Here is a 26333-nt window from a genome sequence, read left to right on the forward strand (position 1 = left end):
TATCTATGCTTATGTTTACTTTTAAAAAATGGAATATGCTGTTATTTGGAAATTGTTCACAATAGATGTTTTAGAGTTGAGGATTTTTATTATCATAGAAAAGAAAAGCTAACTCCATTTTGTGGTGTCTTAGCTTTAAAAGCCCTGTATGAGTTGAAAATCCTCAATTAGATTAGGGTAATGAAACAAAACAAATATGTATATTTCTGCATGTCTCTGGTCTCTTACCTGCTTTTCTAATAAATCTGAAGGAACACTGCATTTGTCTTTCTACTTACACAGGGAAAAGAAAGAGCAGAACGCATTACTAAGAATGGATAGACCCTTGTATATTTTGTATGGTTCAGGAAAATTAAGTGAGCATAATTTTTAAAAACTCTTTGAAAGGATAGTGTTGCATAAAAAAAATAATAAAAATCACACTTAATCTCAAATCCTTATCACTAACAATTAAATAACCACATTCAAATATACGAATAAACTATATAAGAAGCATCATAGAAACAAATATGTTAAGTACATTCATAACACATTTTGTAAAGATTGATCGAATTATTTTAAAGTCTTCAGTGTTGAAGAACAAAAATTTAACTGAATAGATTTGAAGATGTAATTGGCTTTACTCAGGACTCGTGAATCTACCAGGATCCCCTCTAGTAGACAGGCTCTCTGAGGAGCTGTGCAAAATGGAAGGTTTTTATAGCAGAAGAAGGGGGTGAGGGGAGAAAGTCCTTAGCAAAAGAAAAGAAAGGATTGTTTTGGGCCAGGCATTATTATGCAGATTACCTCACTGATGCTGATCAGGAAATTTCAGATTGACTTTTGAAAGGTCACACTTCTGGGAGAGTCTGAAATTACAGTTAAGTCATGGATTGCTGTCCTGGGGGCAAATGACTCCATTCTGGGCCTGTTGTTTCTTTCCCAACACTATTTAAAATAAGTTTTTTGATTGATAAGAATAAAATGCCCTTTGATAAAGCCAATCTACAGTTAGAAGTTGTTTGTTTCCAAACTGTAGAGAAAAAAAAAATTAGAAATGAGTGTAGACTTCCTCTATATTTGGTCCAACTTTTTTTTTTTTTAAAGATTTAGTTATTTATTTGCGAGAGTGCGTGCGACCAAGCGCAAGCGGGAGCAAGCGCACGCATGAGCAGGGGGAAGGGCAGAGGGAAAGGGAGAGAGAATCCTCAAGCAGACTCTGCTTGGCCTGCACGGGCCTTGATCCCGGGACCCTGAGACAACATTTTTAAAATTTAGTTGTCAGTGTGCAATAATTAACACCTTTAATTTTGGAGTGTTCTTATTTGCCCATGTTTAGGGACCTTTAAATGCTATAACATGGAATTATTAATGTTAAAAAGAAACTTCAAGGCTTCTTTTGAGATAGCTGAGGTTTTAGCTAGAATTCATACTAAAAATTCCTGTAGCATTATTTTCTGCCAGAACTCTGTAATCCAAAGTGGAAATAAAAGAATTCCCTTGCTTTGGCTTTGCCTCTCCTAATGTATTTAGAAAATTGAGGAATTAAGGGTAGATGACATTTATATAGTTTATTTATATAAAATTTAAAATCCAAATTCACAAAGACATTTCATCCATAGTAGGTATTCTACAAGATGGAAATGTTACTGTCCATGCCCTCTGTATTTCTCACCTGTCTGAGATCTATGCTGAAATTCTATCAAGTGCTTCTTGAAATGTGATTGCTGGACCAGCAGCAACAACGTCACAAAGGAACTTGTTAGAGAAGTTAATTTTGGGGTCCTTCCCCCAGATCCATTAGATAGGAAACAGGGAGGGTGAGACCCTCTTGGCATTGCCGAGGTATTATCAAATTCACCTCAGTACTAGCTCTTTGCTACTCTGTGTTGTTCACACCACCTGAGAGCTTGGGAGGAAAGTGGACTCAGGCCCCACCCCCAGACCTATTGAATCAGAATCTGCATTTCAACAAGATCCCCAGGAGATCTACCCACACAGGAAAGTTTGATTAGCCTCTGTAGCTGATCCTTTCAGAGGAACCTGCAAAAACTAATATGTGAACAACACAATGAGCCAATGAGAGTAGGTGACACAAGTAGCCTCAGGCGGCAAGTCTGTGGCTACCATCTGGGAGGGAAATTGCCCCAGTTCAGCTTGTGGCCTAAATTCAAGCCAGCTTGCCTCTCGCCACCCACAAAGCAGACCCTCCCACTCTGTGTTCTTTGGTACCTGGATAGTTGACTCTGTGAACTTTATACCTAAGAGTGCCTTGCATTGGAGAGTATACAATGACACATAAGGTAACCAAATTTAGGTAGATGACATGTTCATTGTCACTTTATTTAGTAAATTTATTTTGCTAACCCAAATTTTAAAAATCACATTTTGATAGTAATTATTTTTGATCAAGCTTATCCAATAAATTTACCAGATCATGTTCGAAAATCAACCTGGATAATCCTGATAGTTTAAGCAAAACACTCAGTTTCCTGATTTCATTTTGGCAAATAGGTGTCTTGATGTATTCTTTTCTGACTGAGCCAATTTATCCCCACGTACATTTCTAACGTTTTATTTTTCTGGGTGCAGCTGACTTTGAGTATTACAGGTGTGGCTGAGAACCTGTCAGAACCAGTGGTGGTATTAAGTAATCGAAGTCTGTCATGATTATTTCTTTTTGTTTCAGACTGGGTAGAAGAAAGTTAAGACAAATTTTCAGAGTTGTTTTAATTTTATATAGTACATTATCAATATTAACTATTTATAGTACCCTAGAAATAGAGAATATAATTATTAAATATGTCAAATATTAACTAGTAATATTAAATACTAATTTGATATTGATGTTTTTATTCAATATATTTGAAGTTAAACATTAAGAAGACTGTTGACACAAACACATGTCCCTTGGTATTTTGTGAGGGTGATGGCAGAGACCGCTGGCTGTCTACCTACTATTTCCTAACTTAGTTCTTCATTAGAGACGGAGCTCTGATTTCATTCGGGTTGGCTACGTGCCTCGCTGAGAGACCACTATTTCCCAACCCCCTGAACCAAGTGTCACGTGCCCTAAATTCTGGCCAGCGAGAAGTAAGTGAAATGCTGTGTATAAGGTTTCTGAGTAGCTGTCTTAAAGGTGTCTTAAAGGAGCTGATTCAGCTGGAAGAATTTTTTTTTTCTTCTCCCAATTGTTGTTTTTTGTTTTTTTTTTTTTTACGTAAGCTCTACACCAAACGTTGGGCTTGAACTCACAACCCCAAGATCTACCGACTGAGCCTTCCAGGTACCCTTGCTTCCCCCAATTGTATTTCATGATGTCTAGAACACAGATGGGACGCCCCATGCGCAAGCAATCCTGTTGTGAATTTCAGAATGGAAGCCACATTTGTTGAGAATGGAGGAGCATAAAGATAGAAGGAGGCTGGATCCCTGATAACTTTGTGGAGCCTCCAAATCTACCCTGGATTTCCTACCTCTGGATTTGTTCACTCAAGTGAAAAATATTTGTGTGTTTAAGCAATGAAATTTTAGATTTTCCATTAAATGTAGCTGAATCTTATCTGATATAGGGAGAGAAGAGAGATAATTGATTTACCTAAATATGATTCAATAAACTTGGGAACTCATTTTCTTTTGGCTAAGATTTTAAAAATGGATAGACCTGAAGACATTTCAGTGTTTTCTTTCCTTCTTTTTTTTTTTTTTGAGAGAGAGAGCATGCTCACGAGTGGTGGGGAGGGGCAGAGGAAGAAGGATAGAGAGAATCTCAAGCAGACTCCAAGCTGAATGTGGAGCCTGAGCAGGACTCGATCTCACCACCAGGAGATCATGACCTGAGCCAAAATAGAAGTCAGACACTTAACCAACTAAGCCACCCAGGTGCCCCAAGACACACATTTTTATTTTTTATTTTTTTAAAGGTTTTATTTATTTATTTGAGAGAGAGTAAGTGGGAGAGAGAGAGAGAGCATGAGCAGGGGGAAGGGGCAGAGGGAGAAGCAGACTCTCCACTGAGCAAGGAGCCTGATGTGGGGCTTGATTCCAGGACCCTTAGATCATGACCTGAGCCGAAGGAAGATGCTTAACCACCCAGGCACCCCGAGACACACATTTTTAAATGTTGCATGCTACTTCTACCACTTCATCCTCTGTTCCTCTGAACAGTGTGATCAAATTGATATGTTCCCTTAAGTCTGAAAGATTCAATATTTTGTTCCACTCTAATAGTCTGAGGCATACTCTCATTTTTCAATTAATTAATATATAGGTAAATAAAATTTATTTTCCTATTTATCCAATGAATTTCTATCATAATCTGAAACTGTTCTTATGCTGACTCAAATAGACTTGAAAATGAGTAAAGCTGTGTTTGACAAACACAGGAAATTACAGAGGTTTCAGCATGTGACAAAGAAGACAATGTTATGGTTTTGGTGTATGACAAATGGTGATTCCATATGCTAATAAACTCAGTTGGATTTCTGCTTTTTTACATTAGTGGCTATATAAAAATGCATTTTAAAAATTACCTCAGTGAATTGGCTAGGACTTGCCTTAGAGCATTTGGTAACAGAAATAAAGTGGCTTAGACAATGTAAAAGCTTATTTTCACTAATGGAAAACAAGCTCAAAATCTTGGACTTGTATGGATGCTGGTTTTTTGTTTTTTTGGTTTTTTTTTACTGTTTTTTAAAACATTTATTTTAGAATTGCCATGAAGGGGAAGCTTTACAGATTTGAATCCATTAAGTCTAAATATTTCTCCGGAGGAAGAGATATCCAAAACTAAGTCACAAAACAAATAAGAAAATCAGGAAAAAAAAAAATAAGCATTTGTGAGAGATAATACATTACCATTAATAATATACTAATGAATTTCATAAGTTGATATGAAAATAATAAATTACTAAGTAAAATGGGCAAAGAATATAAACAGATCTTTCACAGAAGAAAGGACAGTTAAATTTCAAAATGAAAATATTCTAATCTCACTGATAGATTTAAAGCAATGAAAAATTAAACATCTGTTTACTACTATATTTCTTTCATTCAAACTAAATAATTTTTAAAGTACATATGTTCAGGAAAAATTATGGAGAAATAGAATCTCTCATAAATTACATCTGCAGGCTAAGTTGTAGCTGGCAAATGTTTTGAAAAAAAATTATGAATACATTGCTATATTCAAATCAAGACATTTTACCCAAAATGTGAATTTGTGACTTCTTTTGAAAAATTGACAGTTCTGGTGACACTGAGTCTATATTCTCAAAGTCTGCCAATTGGCTAGAAGTGGAAAGTGGCATTCAGTGCCCTCTGCCAAAGCCAGCGCCCTCTGAATCTTGCCCTTCATGTCTCAGACAGGAAGGCTTCAATTATCATTTATTAGGACATTTGTACTTTCTTTCTTTCCTTCCTTCTTTGTTTCTTTGTTTCTTTTCTTTCTTTTTCTTTCTTTCTTTCTTTCTTTCTTTCTTTCTTTCTTTCTTTCTTTCTTTCTCTTTTTCTTTCTTTCTTTCTCTTCCTTCCTGTCTTTCTTTCTTTCTTTCTTTCTTTCTTTCTTTCTTTCTTTCTTTCTTTCTTTCTTTCTTTCTTTCTCTTCCTTCCTTTTCTTTTTTCTTTCTTCTTTCTTTCTTTCTTTCTTTTTCTTTCTTTCTTTCTTCCTTCCTTCCTCCCTTCCTTCCTTCCTTCTTTCTTTCTTTCTCTTTCTTTCTTTCTTTCTTTCTTTCTTTCTTTCTTTCTTTCTTTCTTTCCCTTCTTTCTTTCTTTCTTTCTTTCTTTCTTTCTTTCTTTCTTTCTTTCTTTCTTTCTTTCTTTCTTTCTTCTTTCCCTTCCTTCCTTCCTTCTTTTTTTCTAAATATGGAACGCTTCATGAATCTGCATGTCGTCCTTGCACAGGGCCATGCTACTCTTCTCTGTATTGGTCCGGTTTTCGCACGGGTGCTGCTGAAGCCAGCACTGTACTATTATTTTCTGAAGGTAGGTTTAAGAGGAGAAAAGAAACAGGTTTTCTGTACTTTCACTTTTTCAAAACAATTTCAGAATAATTTAAAAGGGCTGCTTTTTTCAACCAACGTGACCTCTTTATCTTGATTTCTTTCCTGACCCCTGCAGGCATTGACGTTTGTAGCTAGTTGTGCTACATGAGTTTCAATATAAAATGAATTATTTTGCCATTTGGCATACAATCTACTTGACTTCTTCCCTGTGTTCATTGTTTATTGTTTTCTCTCTTCTCCCCACATTGGAGTGTAAGCTCCATCAGAATGGTGCACAGCACATAAAGGGAACTCAATAAATGTTTTTTGAAGAAATTTATTGAGTGCCTACTATGCGCAAGCATTCCAGAACGCTCTTTTCACAAATATTATCTCATTGAAAATATTAACAACATTACTTCCAATTTAAGCATTATTATTCCTATTTACTAATAAGAAAACTGACGCAGATAGAGGTTAGCTGACTCAAATAAGCTCAGACTGCTAGGTTTCCAGAGAGCCAGGATTTAAATGCAAGTCTGAACAATGATTGCACCCTGAACATTCCTCTTCAAATGGCTTTCCATATCCGTAATACAATGGAAAAAATGTTTAGGACTTCTTAATCCTAAAAGAAAATTATGCATCCTGTGAATCTAGGTTGCTTATTCAGGACCTTCTACGACGTAAATTTCAATCCTCAGCTGGTAAATTTCCATGGGAAGGAGGATGACAAAACAGTCTTTCTTACATCAGAGCAATCCTCTCCACACCAGAATCTATGGGTTAAGTAGATGAATTGTTTCCACTTAGAGTTGTCCTAGTTATGTGTATATTGATAACAATCAAGTTTGCATCTCCAGATTGGATGTCTCTTGAATTCCACATCCATATTCTTTACTAATTATTTCCAGCTTTATGGTTCACAGAAATAGCAAACTCAGTATCTTCAAAAGTGAATACTTAATGCCTTCACAAATGAGCACTTCGCTGCTGTCCTTATCTTTGTTACTAATAGTAACATCCACTCATTGTCCAAATATATATCAAATCCAGAATTCTGCAATTATCTGGGCATGTGAAGAATAGAAAATTAATGCACTCCCAGAGGAGACAGATTTATAAATCAAGTAATTACAATACTTGGGTCAGATAACAAATAACAGAGGCACATGTCAAAACCTGTATGCACACAGAAGACTTGGAAGTGCTTTTCCCTACACAGAGAAGTGAGGGAAGGCTCCATGAGCACTGTGGAAGGAGGCATTCTAATAGAAGTGGAAGTAAGCATTCCCAAACCAAACTAAGCCAAAAACAGACAACTAAAAGCAAAAGAAAACAAGCAAAAAACAAGAATGACTGGAGTTTCAAAAAACACAATTTGAAAACCACTATCATGGAGGATGGATTGGAAGCCTCTTAGAGCTGGAAGACCAATGAAGATGGTCCAGATGAGTGATGTGGAATCAGATATAGCAATTAACCCAGAGACAGATGGATGTGAGCGTGAGGCAGAGACAGTGTCTAGGATGACTCCCTGGTTTCTTACTTGAGTAAGTGGGAGGATCATGAAACCATTAACTACAAGGAAGAGAAAAGCAAAGTTTTGTTATGGAAAGACAATGGCTTTGTTTTGAGACATTTTAAACTTTAAGTATCTGTGGGAGTTCCAGGGAGGTATGTCCTGTCTCAAAGTCACAGAGGACATGATTGATGCTCCCCACCCCCACCTCCCACTCTTTATTACTTAACATCCAGGTTATCCATCCCCAAATATCGGAATTTCATTTAGGGCAGGGACCACATTTTAAATTGCTTTTTATCTAAGTAACTCATGGTATAAATACCTTTTTTTCTTGTATGAATATTCAAAGCATCTTCTCTTTCCTCTGCTCAGCAAGGACTGCCTAGGCATTTCCCCCTTACACCTCTTTTCTCCCTCCCTTCTAGCATCCCTTCACCCCTACCCTAAACTCTAGGATTTGTTGTGAAAATCAAGCCAACCAGCCATATGCTAATGAGGATTACTATTAAGTGAAGTAAGATGTATGTGAGAAAAAAGGATGTGAATTGTATCTCAATAAATTTGTTATAAAAAAGGAAAGGAAAAAAAGAGGAAGTGAGAAAAAAAGAAGAGCTCAGAGAATGAGGAGGTAGTTTAATTTATCTTGTGATAGTTGTTGTTGAGAAATAGAAAGAAGGAAAAAGTTAAATTCACATTTTCAGGAAGCAACATTACACTGAATACAGGACATCTGGAAGGAAGAAAAGATTGTAAAGATGGTTGCAGGGTATTAAGAATACCTCTTGAGAAGGCTAGAAAAGACTGGAAGTATTTGAACAAGTTGGTGTTTGACTGTGTTTCCTGGAAGGCCCGTTGGGCTGAGACTGGGACTGGTGGGGGCGGATAGGAGTGCCGGCACAGTCACTGGTCAGGCAAAGGTCAGGGGAATGATGGCATTGGTGTTTGGTTTTGCTCTTAAATTTATTGAGGTATAATTGACAAATAAAATTTAAATATACAAAGCGTACAATGTGATGATTTACTATACATAATAATTTATGAAATGATTATCAGAATCACGTTAATTAGCAAATCCATCAATTCTTATAGTTACCTTGTTTGGTTTGCATGTATGGTAAGAATGCTTTGGGGTCTACCTACCTGCTTAGCAAATTGCAAGTACACAATACAGTGTTGTTACCTATAGTCACCAGGCTGTACGTGAGATCTCCAAAGCTTATTCATTTCATAACTGAAGGCTTGTACATTTTGACTGGCATTTTCATCTCCCCCTTACCTCTCGGGCCCTGATAATCACACTTTAATCTTCATCAGGTTATCTATCTATATCTATAGCCCTATCTATCTCTCTATCTATCCAATATTGACTAGCTGGCTTCCCCAAAATTGATCAGATGAAAAACCCAACCATAGTTAAATACATGAATCCCTGCTATTACTTTCTCTGGAGCAAGCTCCATAGAATTGTCTATATGGAATACATCTTTGTTGCAAACCAATGCTTGTAATTAAGAATCCTGGGACTTTTTATTTTTGGTTTGAGCCTCACGTTTATGACCACTGTTTATTGATGTTTTTTCATATGCTTTCTACAACTGGAAATTACATAAATCTCTCATGCCTCATTTTCAGTTGTTTTGAAGGATCACAGCCTCTATATGGGGTGACTTCTCAGATGCCCGAGTATAAATTTCAGGTTTGCTTATAGCCAGTATTTTACCTATGCGTATTTCAGAGTAACATCATAACTTGTTAATAATTGGTCTATGGATTACAGGTAGTTTGGTAGTTTGATAGCATATACATTTGTTCAACACATATTTACCAAGGGCCCACACTGTGACAGGCACAAGTTGTAGCCACGGAAAGTGGAGAGGAATATAAGAGCTCATGAAAATGACATTCTAATAGACAGAGATAGACCAAGAAAGCAAAATAAGTAAAATATGAGAGACAGATAGATGGTAGGATGGAGTAGTATATGGAAGACCAAAACTCCCACCAAGACCAACCAAGAAACCTGGATAAAATACAAAAATTTATCTGTTTTGAGATATCAGAAAGTTGCAGAATCAACAAGAGCAAGAGAAGCTGATCTTCCAGAGGGGACAGCACCAGAGAAAGGGGAGTTTATCCCCTGTAAGATAACTTCACTTTTTCCCGAGGGAGCATTTGAAGCTGCTGGACACGGGCTAGCAGCTAAGAACCCAGCCTTGGCCAAAGCAGAAGGCCACTGCCTAGGAAGAGAGAAACGGGGAGCTTTTGACAATTGCTCAGGGCTAGAGTGACAAAGACACTTGACGGATTGCACCTACCTCCGGCTCTCCCTTTGAGACATTTGCTGGGTTCTAAACCTTCATGGGGTGGGAACCTAATAAAAGCAAAACCCTCAAAAAAAAAAAAAAAAGGCAAAACCCTCCAATAAACAGAAAACCATTTCCACAGTCTCGTAGCTCAGGAGACAAAGACCTGCCCGGGGAAGGAGTCACAGTGAACCCACCAGGCTCTTAGTTAAAATCCACAGGAAGTAATCAGAGGTTTGAAGTTTCAATTAGGGTGGACAGGGAAGGCCCCAAAGAGAAGGGGGCACAAGGGTCAAAAGCTGAAGGAGGTGAGAGAGCTGTCTGAGGGAGGAGTGTTGAGTGCAGAAGTGAAAGCCTGAGGAGGAATATGCCCGGCACGTTCCAGGAACAGCCGAGGGCCCCCACCCCAGCAGAGCACGTGATCGGGGAGTAAGAGTTGGAATCTGAGAGACACACGGTGCAATGTGTCAGCGCCCGGGGACCACTGGACAAACTCTGGATTTGATCTAAATGAGATAACAAGCCTCAGAGGGATTTTTTGTTTTTAATCTTTTAACTTTGGAATCCTTCTAGAGGAGGTTGGGGAGAGAAATGTCATGATCTGACCTATTTATTACCAGGGACAGTCTGGCTGCTGGATTGAAAAGAGACTGAAGTGAGGCATATTGGAAGCAGAAAGACCAGTTAGGAGGTTTTTCAAATAACCCAGGTGGGAGACGATAGTGATCTGGACAAGAATGGACATGGTGGGAAGGCGGAGATGCAGGGTATATTTTAAAGGTAGAGTTCATAGAATTTACTGACAGAATGGATTTCTTGTATAAGAGAAAAAGAGGAAGTCTGCAAGATGTTTTGACGGAAATAATTGGGAAGGATGGAATCACCCACCATTCATTGAAAGGGGAGAGACTGTGAGCATCGTCAATGGGGAAGATCAGGAACTCAGAATTGGAAAGATTAACTCTGCAGTGCCTTCTGGACAACTAAGCTAAAATGTCACGTGGACAGTTAGAGCCTGGAGTTTAAGGGAAAGGTGGGGGATAGAGCCTTCCGTTTCCCAATCATCAGCACGGAGATGGTATTTCAAGTCAGAAGCCTGGGTGAGACCAACAAGGGAGTGAGCAGGGATAGAACCAGAAGAAAGGTCTAATCGCCGAGTCCTGGGCATTTGACTAGTTAGAGGTCATGGAGGGAAAAGGGAATCAATCAGTGAGGCACAGAAGGAAAAAGAGAAACCAAGTGAAGAATGTGTTTCAAGGACGGTGTGCAAACTCTCTGCAATAAAGACAGTAATGTGAAGCTGAAAAATGACTAGTATAGAAATCTGAAAGTCCCCCCAACCTTTGTAAAAACACTTTTGGTGAAGCAGTAGGTGAGAAAATTTGATTGGAAAGAGCTCAAGAGATAATGAGGAAAGAAATTGAAGACAGTAAATACAAAACATCTTTTCCTAGAATTGTTTTCTGTAAAGAAGAGCCGAGAAATGGGGTGTGATCGCTGGACAGAGAGATGGGACTTAGAAAGGCAGAGACTCCTGCTGTTTCTGTTTTTGTTTTTTTTAGGTTTAGTTGATCTGCTACAAAGGAGGATAGTGATGGATTAAACTGATGCTGTTGGAGACGAGGAGCAGAACTACCAGAGCAATGCCTTTGAGTAGGGGGGAGGAGAGGAGAATGGATGCACCAAGGGAGAAGGTGACCTTGGCTGTGAACAGAGGCGGGTCATCCATAGCACAGAAGAAAAGGCCACGTGGATGGTACAGATGCAGGCAGGTGGTAGGTGTGGGGAAGCTTGTAGAAGTTCTTCACAGTTTCTTTTTTCTCTGTGAAATGGAAAGCTAAGTCAGAATGGAAAGTGAGAATCGAGGGGGATATACAGGAGGTTTGAGCAGAGAAAAGGAGGTTTTTATTTATTTATTTATTAAGATTTTATTTATTTGAGAGAGAGTGAAAGAGCACAAGCAGGGGGAGGGGCAGAAGGAGAGGGAGAAGCAGGCTCCCCGCTGAGCAGGGACCTGGCGTGGGGCTCCATCCCAGGACCCTGGGATCATGACCGGAGCCAAAGGAAAGCAGATGCTTAACTGACTGAGCCACCCAAGCACCCCAGAAAAGGAGATTTTGGGGAAAAAAATGCCAAGGAGAATGGGGGGTGGTTGGGTAGACTAGGCAGATAGAGTAAGGCAGTGGGCAGCATTAACTCCAACTTAAGACACTGATCATGACCTTAAAGTGAAACTCCTGAACTTGGGTATGAGTTCATCTTCAGCCACAGTCAGAGTATGTGGGAAGAGCTGGGAAGCTAGAGAGTTAGATTTAATTGGGGAGTAACTTTGACCAGAGAGAATCATCTTCTGATTTTGTCTGTTCAACGGGTGTAAAAGGATAGTTTACGATTTTAACATGTAGTTTCCTAATTTTTAAAAAATGTACTTTGTAAGCTTTGAGATTCCTCTATTGTAAAATACCTGGTCATGCTCTGCCCATTTTTTTTTCTATTGAGGTTTCTGTCATGTTCCCATTGATGTGTGGGAGTTCCTTGCATGTTCTGGATATCATTCCCTTGTCCGTGTTAGTCATAACTAATGTCTTTCCCAATCTATCACCTGCGTCTTACCTTTATTCATGGTGTCCTTTGTTGAATTGAAAGCCTGACTTTAATGTAATCAAATATATCTTATTTTATTATTATTCCTATGTGATACATGCTTTTGGGGTATCATTTCAAAAATCTTCCTCTACCTCTGGGTCACATAGATATTCTCCCATATCATCTTCTGTGGACTTTATGTCTTGTCATCACAGGAAAGTTTAAACCATCTGGAGGCCGCTTTTTATGTGGTATTTAGTAGGGAATCAGTTTTGTTTTTCTCCAATAATGATTCAGTTTTCCTAATGCCACCATGGAATAATTTCTCCTCTTCTCAATGGTGTGTGCTGTCCGCATTTTATCAGATATTAAGTTCCCACTTATGCACTGGTCTCTTTCTGAGTTCTATATTAAGATTTAGTAGCATATTTATCTGTTTTTGTGCCAAGAAAACACACCAGGAATTCTTGATAGGCCCATCTCACATTTTAACAAATATGCTAATACATGTCCATCATGCATGAGATCAGATTAGGAACTCTGATCCTGCTAAATTTGATCCAAGACATCACTTTAATAGGCCAATAAATATTAAAAATAGAGAAAGGAAAACAAAGAATTACTGATCAAAAAAGTGCTTTGGCATTACTCATTTATTCATTCATTTACTCGCTCACTCAACAAATACTTACTAGGTGTCTATGGGCGGGGATTCATCATGGATAGAGCTGGAGATGCAAGGTTGAGCCAGAAAAAGCAAGTAGCTGAAGTCATGAAACCCTACCATCTTTGATGAGAAACAAACATTAGTCAAATAATTGTTCAAACAAATTTAACGTTGTAGTTGTGACAAGTACTCTAAACAAGAGGAGCTGTTTCATGAGGAAAGCTTGACTTCATAGAGAGAATTTGACCTGGTAGAGAAGAAAATAAAAGGTAATATTTGTAGGGTGGTTGGGAGGTAACCAGGCTGGAGAGATGGAAGAAAGTTCCAGGTAGAGGAAAGAGCGTGTACAGAGTACTTATGGTAGAAAGGCCCTGAGTGCAAAGGTCTGAAAAAAGCACAGATGTGTTTGTGTCAATATTTAGGAGTCAGAGTAGAAGGAGCTAGCCATGGAGAATGCATGGTCACAGCCAGCAAGGGAAGAAGAAAACAGGACACGTTGCTGTCAAAGAAGCCAAGAGCAAGTATGCTCTAGGCTAGGCTATCTCACGGAACAGTGCATTTCTTGTCTCTAGGTCCTTTTAAGAAGTAGGTAACATTTCATAAACCATGAACAGATTTAACACATGATGTTTATATCGGTGATTTTTCATCCTTATAGAATGCTGTTTATACATCATTTTGTACTTAACTTGAGACTAATCTTCTCTTTTGTTTTACAAAGGAGTCAGCAGGATGTATATCTCAATGGAGCATGTTTCTTGTCCTACCCAGTTATCTTATTTTTCCCTATGTGTTACCCTTGAGCATGGGCCCTGTCTTGTTCACCACAGCATTCCCAATGCTGAGAACAATGCCTGAGACATAGCAGGTTCTCAATAAATACTTGTCAAATGAGTTAATTAGTAAGGCAAACAAATGAACATTTTGTAGTTTTACATTTTTGTATTATTTGTTCATAGCACTCCTGGGGGCCATATATCAATGGCATCTATCAAAGCTGAAGCAGGTGTCATGGACCGGCTCTGGTCATGTTCAACACGATTGCCTCAAAATTCTTTCATTGGCTTGCTTTTATTGAGGGTTTATTAAGTCCAAAGTACTGTAATAAGAATTGATTTGTGATTTGTTTCACACTTTATCCCTTATTTAGTTCCAAAATATACTTAGAAATGTCATGGAAATTGAGTTTGATTAGTACACTATGCTTTATTGAGGCCAATTTTGAAAAGAGAACATCAAAGAAATATGGACAGCATTAAAAAATAAAAATTTTATTTATTGGACAATAAACAACATTAAAAAACTTTCTCCCATTATATAAAAGGATTCTTTTTAAGAAAAAATGGTCTAAATTTTCAGAAACTGCACAACTAGTACGAACTGTGGCAGCTGGCCTTAATGCAGCACACTTGCTCCATTTGGGTCAGAGAAGGTCTGGGGGTCATGTGGAGGGGAAGGGGGTTGAAGGATTTGCGTGTGGTGAGTGCCTTAACCCTGGGGTTCAGCCCTAGATGAGCGTCTGAGGTGGGTACTGGAAGAACAGGAACCAGGGAGCTGTGGTAGAGATGAGGTTGAGTGGGGGTAGGAGTGGGTTGTAGGGATATGGTAGCACAGGAGGGATACCCAAACTAAGTAGCACTTAGGGAGCACTTAGAACATCCTAAGCGTTTCATTTGCTTCTGGGTTCCATTTTGTGCCCTACACCATCCCAAGAGAGATTTGCCCTGAGGGTCACCTGTGCATGTGGACCCACCTTCCTCCAGTAGTGGGAGGACTGGCAGAAATCGTACAGCTCAGGTACTCTATGTACACTTCAGTGAGTAACTGAGATTGTTTTTGGCCACCATTAACATGCTTGCTTTCTGGTTTCTGAAATTAGAAAACTGTGAAGCTAGGCACCATACATGTGCCCCTCTGGACCTGGGGCTGCTGTTGTTCATCTCTTTCAGGACAACTCTGATTCTGATTTTCCATGTGGAAATAAACATCCATTTCCAGCTAACCTTTTCCAAAAACCAGCCACAAGAGGTCTAAGTAGTTTAATTTTAGAAGTGGAAGTTACCATAGACAGCATTCAGTATGACTTTAATTATCTTACTTAACTGCGACTTCTTTAAGTTGTTCCTGACTTTTGGTCTGGTGCACGCCTTGCTATAGCACACTGGAAAACCAGTTCAGTCAGCAGAGTCACCTTCACAGCCAAAAGACATTCTTCTTCTTCTTCCTTTTTTTTAGATTATTTATTTATTTATTTGAGAGAGAGAATGGGAGAGCACAGGTGGGGGGGGCAGATGGAGAGGCAGACTCCCCGCTGAGCAGGGAGTTCTAAGACACGGGGCTGGATCCCAGGACCCTGAGATCATGACCTGAGCTGAAGGTAGATGCTTAACCGACTCAGTCACCCAGGCACCCCCCCAAAAGACATTCTTACAAAAAAATTCTTCTACACCCATTTCATTGTCTTTTCAAATTTATACCTGAAATTTCAAAATTGTTTTATAGAGGAATCCATTTCAGTGACCATAAAGTCTAATCTAAATACATTAAATAAATCGGGCTACTTGTTTAGAGGAGGTCCCTTATATTTCATTCCTTTGTTTAAAAAAAAGTCAAAAAACCCTCCCCCGTCACCATTTTAATAGCCTCAATTAGGTAATGTGAAAGATGAAAATAAATATCTATGATGAATTCTTTTCAGATTGCTTTTCCACCCTTTTTTGGAATGAGGAAAAATGTAAGCTACCCTTAAGGCATTAGGGGTTGAAGTGTAGGTAAGAGTTTGGAAATGTCCTATTGTCAAGGACTATGATGATAGCCTGAGTACATTTCTAGAACCTGAAACTAGCCTGTTTCTCTGTCCTCTGAAGAGCTTCATGCTAGAGATCATGATGTCATTAATAGGATGAGGTGTGTTTATGAAATCATTGCTGGGAAAACATGAGGGTTAAAAAACACGGAAACAAAATCATGTCAACTATTGTCTCATGCCGATGACCCAGGCTTATTTTACTAGCAAAGGTGCAATGATAAATTTTGTGGCTATAGAAATAACAGAACAGCTCATTATGTGTCATTCATTAATAAAATAGAGCATGGGACTAATACATAGAATGCAAGCCATATAGTGTTTGACATTACTTTTGAGTTTAATTATATGGTCAATATTATAATAATCTTGGCTCTGTGTATAATGGTATAGGATGGTACATGTTTTTAGGAACCGAAATGGTGCGAGTGACTTGGTTGGGCTTTTCAAACAGGTTTCTCCAAACATCTCATAGGAGAAAAACCAAATGAAATGGAAGACAAGTTTCTCCTTTGTGGTCAGACTTCCCTGGTTTAAGCCAGTAGTTGAAAAGAGGTGCAAGAGGATGAGTCAGAACGCCCTGTCATTGTTCTCTGGAGAGCACAAGCATGCTGCTTTCATATTTTAATCTTCCAGGTGAAGGCCCGAGGTAATTCACCTAGTTCAAGTACATTGCAAACCAAACATAAATTGTATCCCATTCTTTTTCTTTTCTTACTGCAAACTCTGGTTTTGGTGGTAGGAAAGGAAGAGAGAAATCTCCAGTAAACGTCCAGTTCATTTTAGGAGATAGCTATAAGAAGGTCAGTAGATGGCTTTAATTTGGGACAAGGGAGGGTCTTGGAGATCAGCAGTAGCACACATTTAGTTAACGTCTAGGATCTGAAGCGATGCGTTTTCTGTTGTAACTTACCCTTGATGTTATTTTTTTGGAGCCTGGAATCCCTTAATTAATTAATTAATTAATTATTGTCTTTAATTTATGGTAATTTTCTTGCATCACTGCTATATTGGCCATGACATTTCTTTCTTTCTTTCTTTCTTTCTTTTTTTTTTTTTTGATTATTTATTTATTTGACAGAGACACAGCGAGGGAGGGAACACAAGCAGGGGGAGCGGGAGAGGGAGAAGCAGGCCTCCCGCGGAGCAGGGAGCCCGACGAAGGGCTCGATCCCAGGACCCCGGTACCACGACCCGAGCCGAAGGCAGACTCCCAACAACTGAGCCACCCAGGCGCCCCGGCCATGACAATTCTAAAAGCAACAACAAGACCCCCAAAGAAAGGCGTGCCACAGATGAAAACCCTGTGTGAACTGCACTTGGATGTCTGCAGTGCATTTACTCCAGCGAAGAGTCCCTGGAGTTCCTCTGCAGCAGGTAGGCCTGAGGCAGCTGGCACGTAGACCGGACCTCTCCAGCTCCTCCGGTCTCTGACCTCGGAGCCGCTCGCCGGCCGAGAGGGCAGCGCGCGGGGGCGGAGCCGGGGCGCGGGAGCGCGCCCAGGCCCGCGCCTCCTTCCCGCGGCCCGCCGCGCCCGGGGAGTGAGTGTCTGTACAGTCAGGGCTTCTGCTGGGCAGGGCCAGCTGCTAATCTTCCAGGCGGACACCGGGGCGGGGGGGCGAGACGGGGCATATAGGTGGCGTCCGCTGCTGAGAAACACCTAGCGCAGGTACCAGGGTGGCGGCGAGAGGGAGTTCCCACCTGTTGCGTTCTTAAAGAAATGAAGACTTGAGAAAATACCAAGGAGGGGCCGATCGGTGTCTTTCGGGCGCGCCTGGAGCCCCACCCTCGGCCAGAGGAAAAGCCCTTTGGGTGGCAGGCAGGCGCTTCAGAGAAAGCCAGAGGAAACGCGCCTCTCCCCGCGCGCCACCTCCTGTGCCTCCCACTCGTTCTGCGCGGCCGGCCCAGCCTGCACTCCCGCCGCGGCCTTTGGCCCCGCCGAGCCTTCCCACCCCCGCCTCCCAGCGCCTCTCGGCGACCTGTCCCCGAGCGCTCCCATGGCGCCCGCCCGCCCCACGCGCTCCCGGAGCGGAGCCCTCTGCAGGCAATTGCTGCTGGCCCTCACGGTGAGTGGCCGCCCGGCTGCCGGCTCCCAGAAGGGGGCTCCGCCCGTTGGGGGAGCCAGGGGAAACTCTGGGAGCAGGAGTGGGTGGGGGTGGCGGGCAAAGCGGAGGTTAATGTGTCGCCGGCCGGTTGAATGAATGGAGTTGTTGGAATGGGGGAAGGTTGCCAGAAAGAGGTTCGCGACCTGGGCGCCGCGCTCCCGAGGGGGAGGAGAAGGGAGTCATCCGTAGATGTAATCAGCGCAGGCAGATAGAGACGCAGACGCCAGCTGCAAACACCCATCCAAAACCTTGGCCTCTGGGGACGAGCGGGGAGCGCCGCTCCTCCGTGCCTCTGCCTTTCGGGGGGAGGGTGCTGTCCACCTCGGGCGCGGTGCCGGGTTCCCGCCGCGGCGGAGGGGAGCGCTGGGCGGACGGGACGGAAAGTGCCCTTGGGTGGGAGGACTACGCCCCTTTCCGGGGCTTGCTCTCCGTGTGTGTGCGTGTCTGTAGAGGAGTGGTCTCGACACTCGCGCCTGGAAATGGTAGATGGGCGGGCCCTAGATGACCCTTTGTATAGTTCCCACTGTCAGCGTGTGCGGTTGCTACTCCCTTAATCTTTAGGGAAATGCTCGTCCGGATTTCTTGTGCACAGGGGCATCTGGATTCTTCTCTTTTGCCCTCTCGCTCTAACTTCTTTCCCACTTTAAAGAACACAGTAGCAATGACCTCACCCACCCAAACCTGGGAGTGAAAAGGGGTGGCTTTATTTGGGGACGGACGGTTCCCCCGCCCAGGCAGAAAAGCCTGGGATCCCCTGGCCAGGGGCGGAGAGGGGGGAGGCAGAAGGTACAGGAATTCAGTGCCAGTGGACAGCCCCTGGGAGAGTTTGGGATCAGAGGTTTCCCAGACTGGACTTCCTGAGTCCCGTAGGAAGAGAAAAATTAAATAGACCAGGTGCCAGAAAGTGCTCAACCCGGTAGTGACCTTTCTCGTTGAGCCCCAGGCGTTGGAGCACAAAGTTGCCTGAAGGACAAGGGGACAAACCTGGAGAACAGACAGCAGGAAGATTCCTTCTGGGAGTGCTGGAACTGGGGGGATGAAATAGTCGGATCATTTCACTTCTCAACCGCTCTTAGTTTACAGTGAATTCCTTAAATTTTTAAATCATGAAATTGTAGTGCTGTCATTACACTATCTTTCTCTAGGAGTTCTCTGGACTTCAGACCCTTAGTTAAATTCCCAGGGCACATTAGTGTCATAAAAGGGCCAGGTGTACAGCAATTAGTATTTTATAGTTGAGAAAACCAAGAATGGAATAAATAACGGTCACAACATATGTAGTCGATGACAAAGAAATGACTTTGGTTAGATCCCTAATAAAGTTGCTGCTTCTTTTTAAACCACTGGCCATTACTCTTTGAAGGAAAAGGGGTAATTAAGCATGGACAGTAATAGCTGTAATTAAGCATGGACAGTAATAGGTATGGGCAATAAATAGCATTGCTTTGCATATGCTTGCACACAAAACTTTCTTTGTGCTCTCAGGTCCTTTGTAGAAGAAAGACGATGAAGTGAATAAACTAAAGGTGACTTTTCTTAGCTTCAGAGCTGGATTGGCCAGAAGTGGATAGATAGCAAAGCACCCCTCATCCTGCTACATTCTAGCTGGAAGGTGCGGTGTGGGTCCTTCTAGCTGCTCTGGTGTCTGTGTGCATATCAGGGCCAAGTCCTGCCAGCCTCAGGTGGTTCTTGTGCTCGTGAGCCTCAAGTGAGATAGATGTGGAAAGAGCATTTGAGTAGAAGATATTATTAAGTAGGAGTGAATAATTCCTTTTCACTGGGGGAACACCCTTTACATTTCCTCCTCTCCATGTACCCAATTAATCCTTGACCATTCTACAAATCAGCTTCTCCCTGCTTCCTACTACTGCCTCGCCACACAGGTGTCTCAACCACTTGAACTCTGGTTTCTACCCAAACACCTAATGAGGCTGCTCACTCTCTAAGGTCATACCGGATCTCCACTGCTAAATATAAACCATTCCTTATACAATTCCACCTTGTAGATTGTGCCTTTATTGAAATTCACTCCCTTTTTTTCTTTTGACCTTCCTGACTACTCAGAATCAGACTCCCTATTCTAGGTTCTGTCGGTGAAATATCATACAGGTGCCTCTTTAGATGAAATGTATTTTGGTAGTTGGGATGTCTTCATTAAACAATAAGTCTTTATATCTACCCAGTATGCTGTGTGACACAGCAGTTATTATCTTCTCAAACAATGTTGCTTTTCTTCTTACATCCTGTATTTCAGTGAATGACACTACCATACACCTTGTTGCTCAGGTAGGATGTCTGGAAGCTGTTTGCTTTTCCTTCCTCACTGCTCCCCTCCCCAAATCCATCATTAAGTCCTATTAAATCTACATTCAGAAATACCTTATGGATATCTCTGCTTCTGTCCATCATCTCTGCTGTTACTTTTTGCTATTACAAATAATGTCATAGTGAATAAACTTGTATATATATGTCATTTCATGTATGGGCAGGTGTATGAATAGAATAGATTAGATTACCAGAAATGGTACTGCTAGATAAAAGTATAAATGACTGTGTACTTTTGGTAGATATTAACAGCTCCTTCACCCCTCCATAAAGGTTGTACATGACTAGATGGAAAGCTGTTTTATAATGGACGTCATATCACATCATTGAGGATTTATAGAGAGTATTATATATAATATATAATGTATATAGTATACTAATATATTAGTTATTATAGTAATATATTATAGTATTTTAGTATAGTACTATACTCAGTATAATATACTATATTATATATTATAGAGCATGTTATACTATACTGTATCATATTATACTATATATGTGTATATATATATATAGTATGAGACTACTTGATCTAGGCAGTCATTTGGCAAAAGATGAAGTCGAACCCATAACTCATGTAGAACACAGAAAAGTCCAAAGAGATGAAAGGGTTAAATGTAACATACGATACCATACAGTTAATAGAAGAAAACATGGTGACTTCCTGTTTAAGTTTGGAGTCAAGAAGGCCTGTCTATGGTTCACATGGCTTAGATTTCAAAAGCCATTTATTAATATTGAGAAAACCAATTATATCAAATTATGATCATTAATATAAATATATTATAAATATTATAAATAATATAAATCAATTATATTAAGACACACACACACTTGTCCATGGCAAAAATAACAACCCAAACAAAAATATTATAAGCAAAGTCAAAGGTAACTCAAATTAGAAAAAAAAAATTGCAGATCATATTTTAAAAGGCTAATCTACAAGTATATAAAGAGCTCTTATAAATCAAATAGTCCAACATGAACATGGATATGAAAAAGTCCCATAAAGTACTAAAAATGGCCCATAAAAATATTTCAGCCTCGCTCATAATAAGAAAAGATGTAGTTAAACTTCAGTGACATATTCCTCATTTGGCAAACACCCAAAAGTTTGACAACACACAGCATAGGCAAGAATGTGGTGAAATAGGAACTCCTATAATTGGTGAGTGTAACAAAGTTAGAACATTTATGGACTGTATACAGTTATAACAAATACAAATAGAAACTCTTTTACTTCTTCCTTTCCAATTTGTATGCATCTAATATCTTTCTGCCTATTCATATACAAAATGGCAGTTTTAATTATTGAGACTTCATAGTATTTTTAAATACCTGCTAAGCCTAATATCCTTTCATTGCTTTTCTTTTTCATAATTTTCCCGTCTATTCTTAGTTATTTATTTTTCCTTATGACCTTTTAAATCAGCTTGTCTAGTTCCAGAAAAAATACTATTAAGATTTTTATTGACATCATGAAATTTATAATTTAACTTAGTGGAAATTGATATATTTATGTTGATTTTTTTTTCTATCCAAAATAATGATATATCTTTCTTTTTGTGCGAGTCTACTTTGTGTCCTTCAGAAATATTTTCAGATTTTTCTCAAGTAGAGCTTTACATGTTTCTTGTTAAGTTTACTCCTTGGCCTTTTAACTTTTTATTGCTTTTGAAAATGATTCCTTCTCTTTCATTATATTATTTAACTTGTATTTATGTGTGCAAAGACTAATGATTTCTGTATTTTAATAGTTGTTTCTGCTCCCTTACTGAAATTCTATAGTAATTATAGTAATTTATAGTATTTTATTAGTTTTATAGTAATTTATTAGTTGATTTCTTTCAGTTTTCCAGGTAGTCATATCAAATGCAAATAGAGATTTTTTTTGCTTCTTCCTTTCCAATCTATATGTCATCTGATATTTCCCTCTTGCCTAATATATTTTAATGTAATGTTAACTATAAATGATGACCTTGGAAAGTATGCTGTTTCTGAGTTTAGTGGGGCTGCTGCTAATGTTTTCCCATAGATGTTGTGATTAAAACATAATATAAAATCATCTTGAAGAAGTACTTATTAACTCCTTGGGGGGCTTTTTTTTTTTTTTTAAATCTAAGGATCGTTATTGAATTTGGTCAAACGTCTTTCAGCATCTATGGTAGTGATTACATGCCAGGCCTTCTTTAATCAGTGGCTTGAGGTTCCCAGACCAAGCAAGTAAGGTGAATGTGGATCACAAATCCGTTCAAGGACCAGTTTGCTTCAGGCTCCCTCTACGGCGAAGGTTTTACATTTGGGGTCCCAGATTAATGTGGGCAGCTCTTCTCTTAGATCTTAGGCAGGCCTGTGCTTGATTTTCTTCTCTTCTATTGAGGCCAAACAACCAGAGTCCAATCTTTTTTCAGATCAGAAGTTGTGTCTGATTACCACTCTGTGTTTGAGTTTGATCCTGAGTTTCTGCCTAGCATTTCTTTGCTAGATGGTTTAGGACCGTTAACAAAAAAACATATCCATCCTTTTTCATTTTGGCATTTTTTTCCCCTGAATGACCTAGCTGCCATTTTTGGAAATGAGAATCATTCCCCTGATCCATTCCCCACACTGCTCGGACTCACCTTGTTCCAATGGGAAGCTGCTTATGTCGTTTATCTGCTTAAAGCAAATCTTTGGTTTCTTACTGTCTTTAGGAAAAAAAAGATCCATATGCTTTGTTAACACTGTTCAGAATCTACCCCACACCTACTTCTCTGAATCCATTTTCTTTTATTTCTTTTCTAAGATTTTATTTTTAAGCAATCTCTACACCCAAAGTGGGGCTCGAACTCACAGCCCCGAGTACAACAGTTGCATGCTCTTACTGACTGAGCCAGCCAGGCGCCCCTGAATTCATTTTAAACTTTGTCCCTTTTGTGCTGTGAGCATCAGCCTTTTAAGATTTTGTTTTCAGACCCGTGTCATCTCTGGGCTTCACATTTGCCGTTTCTGTATTTGGAACACGGAAGCTGTGCGTCCTCTTGAACTGGCTAATGTACAGCCACTCTTCAGATGACCTCACCTGGCTCTTACATGAGGCTAGTTCCCCCTGCTATCCTATAGCACCCCGTACCCATCTAGTAGAGCATTTATCCTACTTTATTGAAATTACCATTATGTCTTATCCTTGAATTGAAAGTTTCATGAGGATCATGTTTACTGCTCTGTGTCTGGTACATAGTAGACATTCAGTAAATATTAGTTAAATGCAGGAATGAATGGATGTCCAGGATACTGTTCTCTAAAGTATTGAATTAATCCAGCCATTTTTCACCTTCTCTGCTGTTTTCACCTTAGTCCAAGTCACCATCCTCCCTCTCTTACATTTCTGCTGGAACCTCCCAATTGGTCATCTTGCTTCCACTCTTGCTTCTCTGTAGTCTGTTCTCACAGGGCCACCAGAATGAGTCTGTGTAAATGCTCACCACATTATGCCACTCCACAGCTTCTAAACCTATGATTGTTTCTCTGTACTCAGAATAAAATCTACACTCCTACTATGGTCTTTTAAACCATATGTGATATGCCCATGACCGTCCCTTTAATATCATCTTGTATCACTATTCCCTCACTGTGCTTTCCTACCATGACTGCTTTTTTGTTCCTCTAACACACCAGGTAAAATACTCTTCCAGGGTCTTTGTTCTGGGTTTTCTTCCACCTGGAAGACTCTTCCCCGGTTAGTGAACTGGTTTGCTTCCTCATTTCATTCAGGCTTCTGGTCTTCCCTCTGTCACCTTTTCTGCCTGTTTTATTTTTCTCATAACATTTATCTCTTGGCATTATATGACTTTTATGTATTTATTTTTTTTTGTCTCACATTATAAGGTAATCTCCATGAGGTCAAGGACTTTGTTCACTGCTGAACACTGCCTTGTACATAGTAAGCAACCAGTAAATGTTGGTTGAATGAAGAAGTAGATGCATGTTTTCAACCACCTTGAATTGGACTCTTCACACATCTCATTTTACTCCTGTCTTCTCTAAGACAATACAGCCAGTGAACATTCTTCTCATCTTTTAATTTCCAATCCAAATAGTCTCTTCACTGTGTCCATCCCTAATTTCCAAATGACATGTAATCACTGCCTTGCCTGATCCTCCATATATAACTTAAATTGGATAATTAAATGTATTTTGGCATGTGTAGTGGAAATAAAAGTGTATATTAGAAATAAAAATTTTAATCCAAATTTTGATTATTTTAATTTGTGTTTATAGACTTTGTATATATAGTATCAGTGCTAGTCAGCTATGTTGCTTTTGGTTAAAAGCCTTTGCAAAACTATAGAATTGTTGAATCTTTCAGAAGCGTACATTATACAGTTTTAGGGAGAACAGAATTAAATTTCGGTGTGTTCAAATATATATTGTATTGGAATTGGTTACCGTAAATCACTAACTCATTTAAAAAATTTTAAGTGAAATATTTTGTAAAATGACCTTACTGGTCACTTATGAGAAGATGCGCCTTCAAAATAAATTCGTATTTCAAAGTTCTGTGCTTGTTTGTGTGGGGTCATAGATAAGTAATCTCCAAGTCACTCCGTGATAATGAGTTGATGCTTCTCTTTAAAGCATTGGGTTTTTGTTTAAGATACTATTGATTTGGTACCATAGTTCATAGGCAGTTGACTATTAATTGAAACACTTTGCTGACTCTAAATTTGTTTTTGTTTATTTTTCCTATTCACATACCTGTGCTGCCTTCCTAAGTTTTTAGTGCTCTCACATTGGTTGTCATTCGTTCCTCAGTATACTCACCGTATTAGTCAGTGAATTTACTATTAGCTCCTTTTTACAGAATAGGAAACAAAACCCAAGAGGGTAAGGAATTCTTGGAGTTTACATGCTTTGTGAAGGAGGGAGCCATGACTCTTGGTCTTTTGTTTTATTCTTCCTCTCCATGTAATTTTGTTCTGATTTCTACTGCAGTGTATGTTTTTAAATTTTATTTTGCTAGTTGTATAAACTAATTTATAATTATACCAATTTCTAATTTATATGAATGATGTACAGATTAAAAGGATCTTTTTTTAATGTGTAATACTGATTTGATGTTTTAGATCTTAACATTTACCTGTGATGCCTGCAAAAAAGTCATACTACAAGTTCCCTCCCAGCTAGATGCTGAGAAATTTGTTGGTAGAGGTAAGAAACTGCTAAAATGTGTAATAGATCTTACTTGGTATGATCTTGTAAAATTAGTGTAATTTTTAGAAGGATAGCTGTATTGGAATTAATAGTTAAAACTAATATATTACATTATCATTTGTAATACACACAATATCATTCCAATAAAAGGAATATTGTCCTTTATTGAAAAACATGATTATATGAAGTAGATAAAAAGGCTTAGTTTGAGTAATAAATAATTATTAGTATTTATATTACATGGGGGTAATGGTATATGTTATAACATACTTCTATGAAATTGAGAAATAGTATTGAATCTATTTCTTGAGTTTAAAGGTATTGTTTTTGGATTTTAATAATAAAACATTTTGGTATTTTACTGATATATATTTCCAGAAATTGCTTTCTATCAATTATTATTATTATTATTATTTTGAGTGAGAGGGAATGAGAGAGAGAGGGAGAGAAAGAGCAGTGGGGGGGGGCAGAGGGAGAGGGAGAGAGAGAATCTTAGGCAGGCTCTGCTCAGCGTGGAGGCTGACGCAGGGCTCGATCCCACAATCCTGAGATCATGACCTGAGCTGAAATCCAGAGTCCCACGCTAAACTGACTGAGCCACTCAGGCGCCCCTTATCAATTAATTTTTTTCACATAACTCAAGCTTACAAGGAAAGAGCAGACCAGTGAGAACACAGAATATAATGACTCTAACAATAGATGCAAAGAGTTAAGAAATATTTTAATTTAATAACTGCTGATTAATTTTCTAGATTCTGTTTAAGTTCTCTCATGTGTTACGCTATAGCTAATTTCAGTTAATAAAGAAAAACATCTTTTGGTGTTGGTTTACATATTAAAACACTGGAACTCACATGCCT

General features: G+C 39.5%; 1 protein-coding gene and 1 non-coding gene across 5 annotated transcripts in view; one reads left to right on the plus strand and one right to left on the minus strand.

The window, feature by feature from the left end:
- Positions 1 to 5835: 5835 nt before the first annotated feature.
- LOC118538642 (U6 spliceosomal RNA) lies at positions 5836 to 5941 on the minus strand. The gene has a single exon (XR_004918713.1). It is a non-coding gene; the product is annotated as a U6 spliceosomal RNA (small nuclear RNA).
- An 11433-nt stretch (positions 5942 to 17374) lies between these two features.
- The window catches only part of DSC2 (desmocollin 2), a 32841-nt gene continuing 23882 nt past the window's right edge, over positions 17375 to 26333 (plus strand). For 3 of the 4 annotated variants that reach the window (XM_036096703.2, XM_036096704.2, XM_036096706.2), the window contains exons 1-2: positions 17375 to 17913; positions 25386 to 25470. In XM_036096703.2, the coding sequence (XP_035952596.1) occupies positions 17845 to 17913; positions 25386 to 25470 (154 nt within the window). In that variant the 5' untranslated portion in view covers positions 17375 to 17844. The remainder of the gene's footprint in view (positions 17914 to 25385; positions 25471 to 26333) is intronic. The other variant, XM_036096705.2, reaches the window with a different exon arrangement.

Source organism: Halichoerus grypus, chromosome 13 (assembly GCF_964656455.1).
Source record: "Halichoerus grypus chromosome 13, mHalGry1.hap1.1, whole genome shotgun sequence".
In the NCBI taxonomy this organism is placed as follows: domain Eukaryota; kingdom Metazoa; phylum Chordata; class Mammalia; order Carnivora; family Phocidae; genus Halichoerus; species Halichoerus grypus.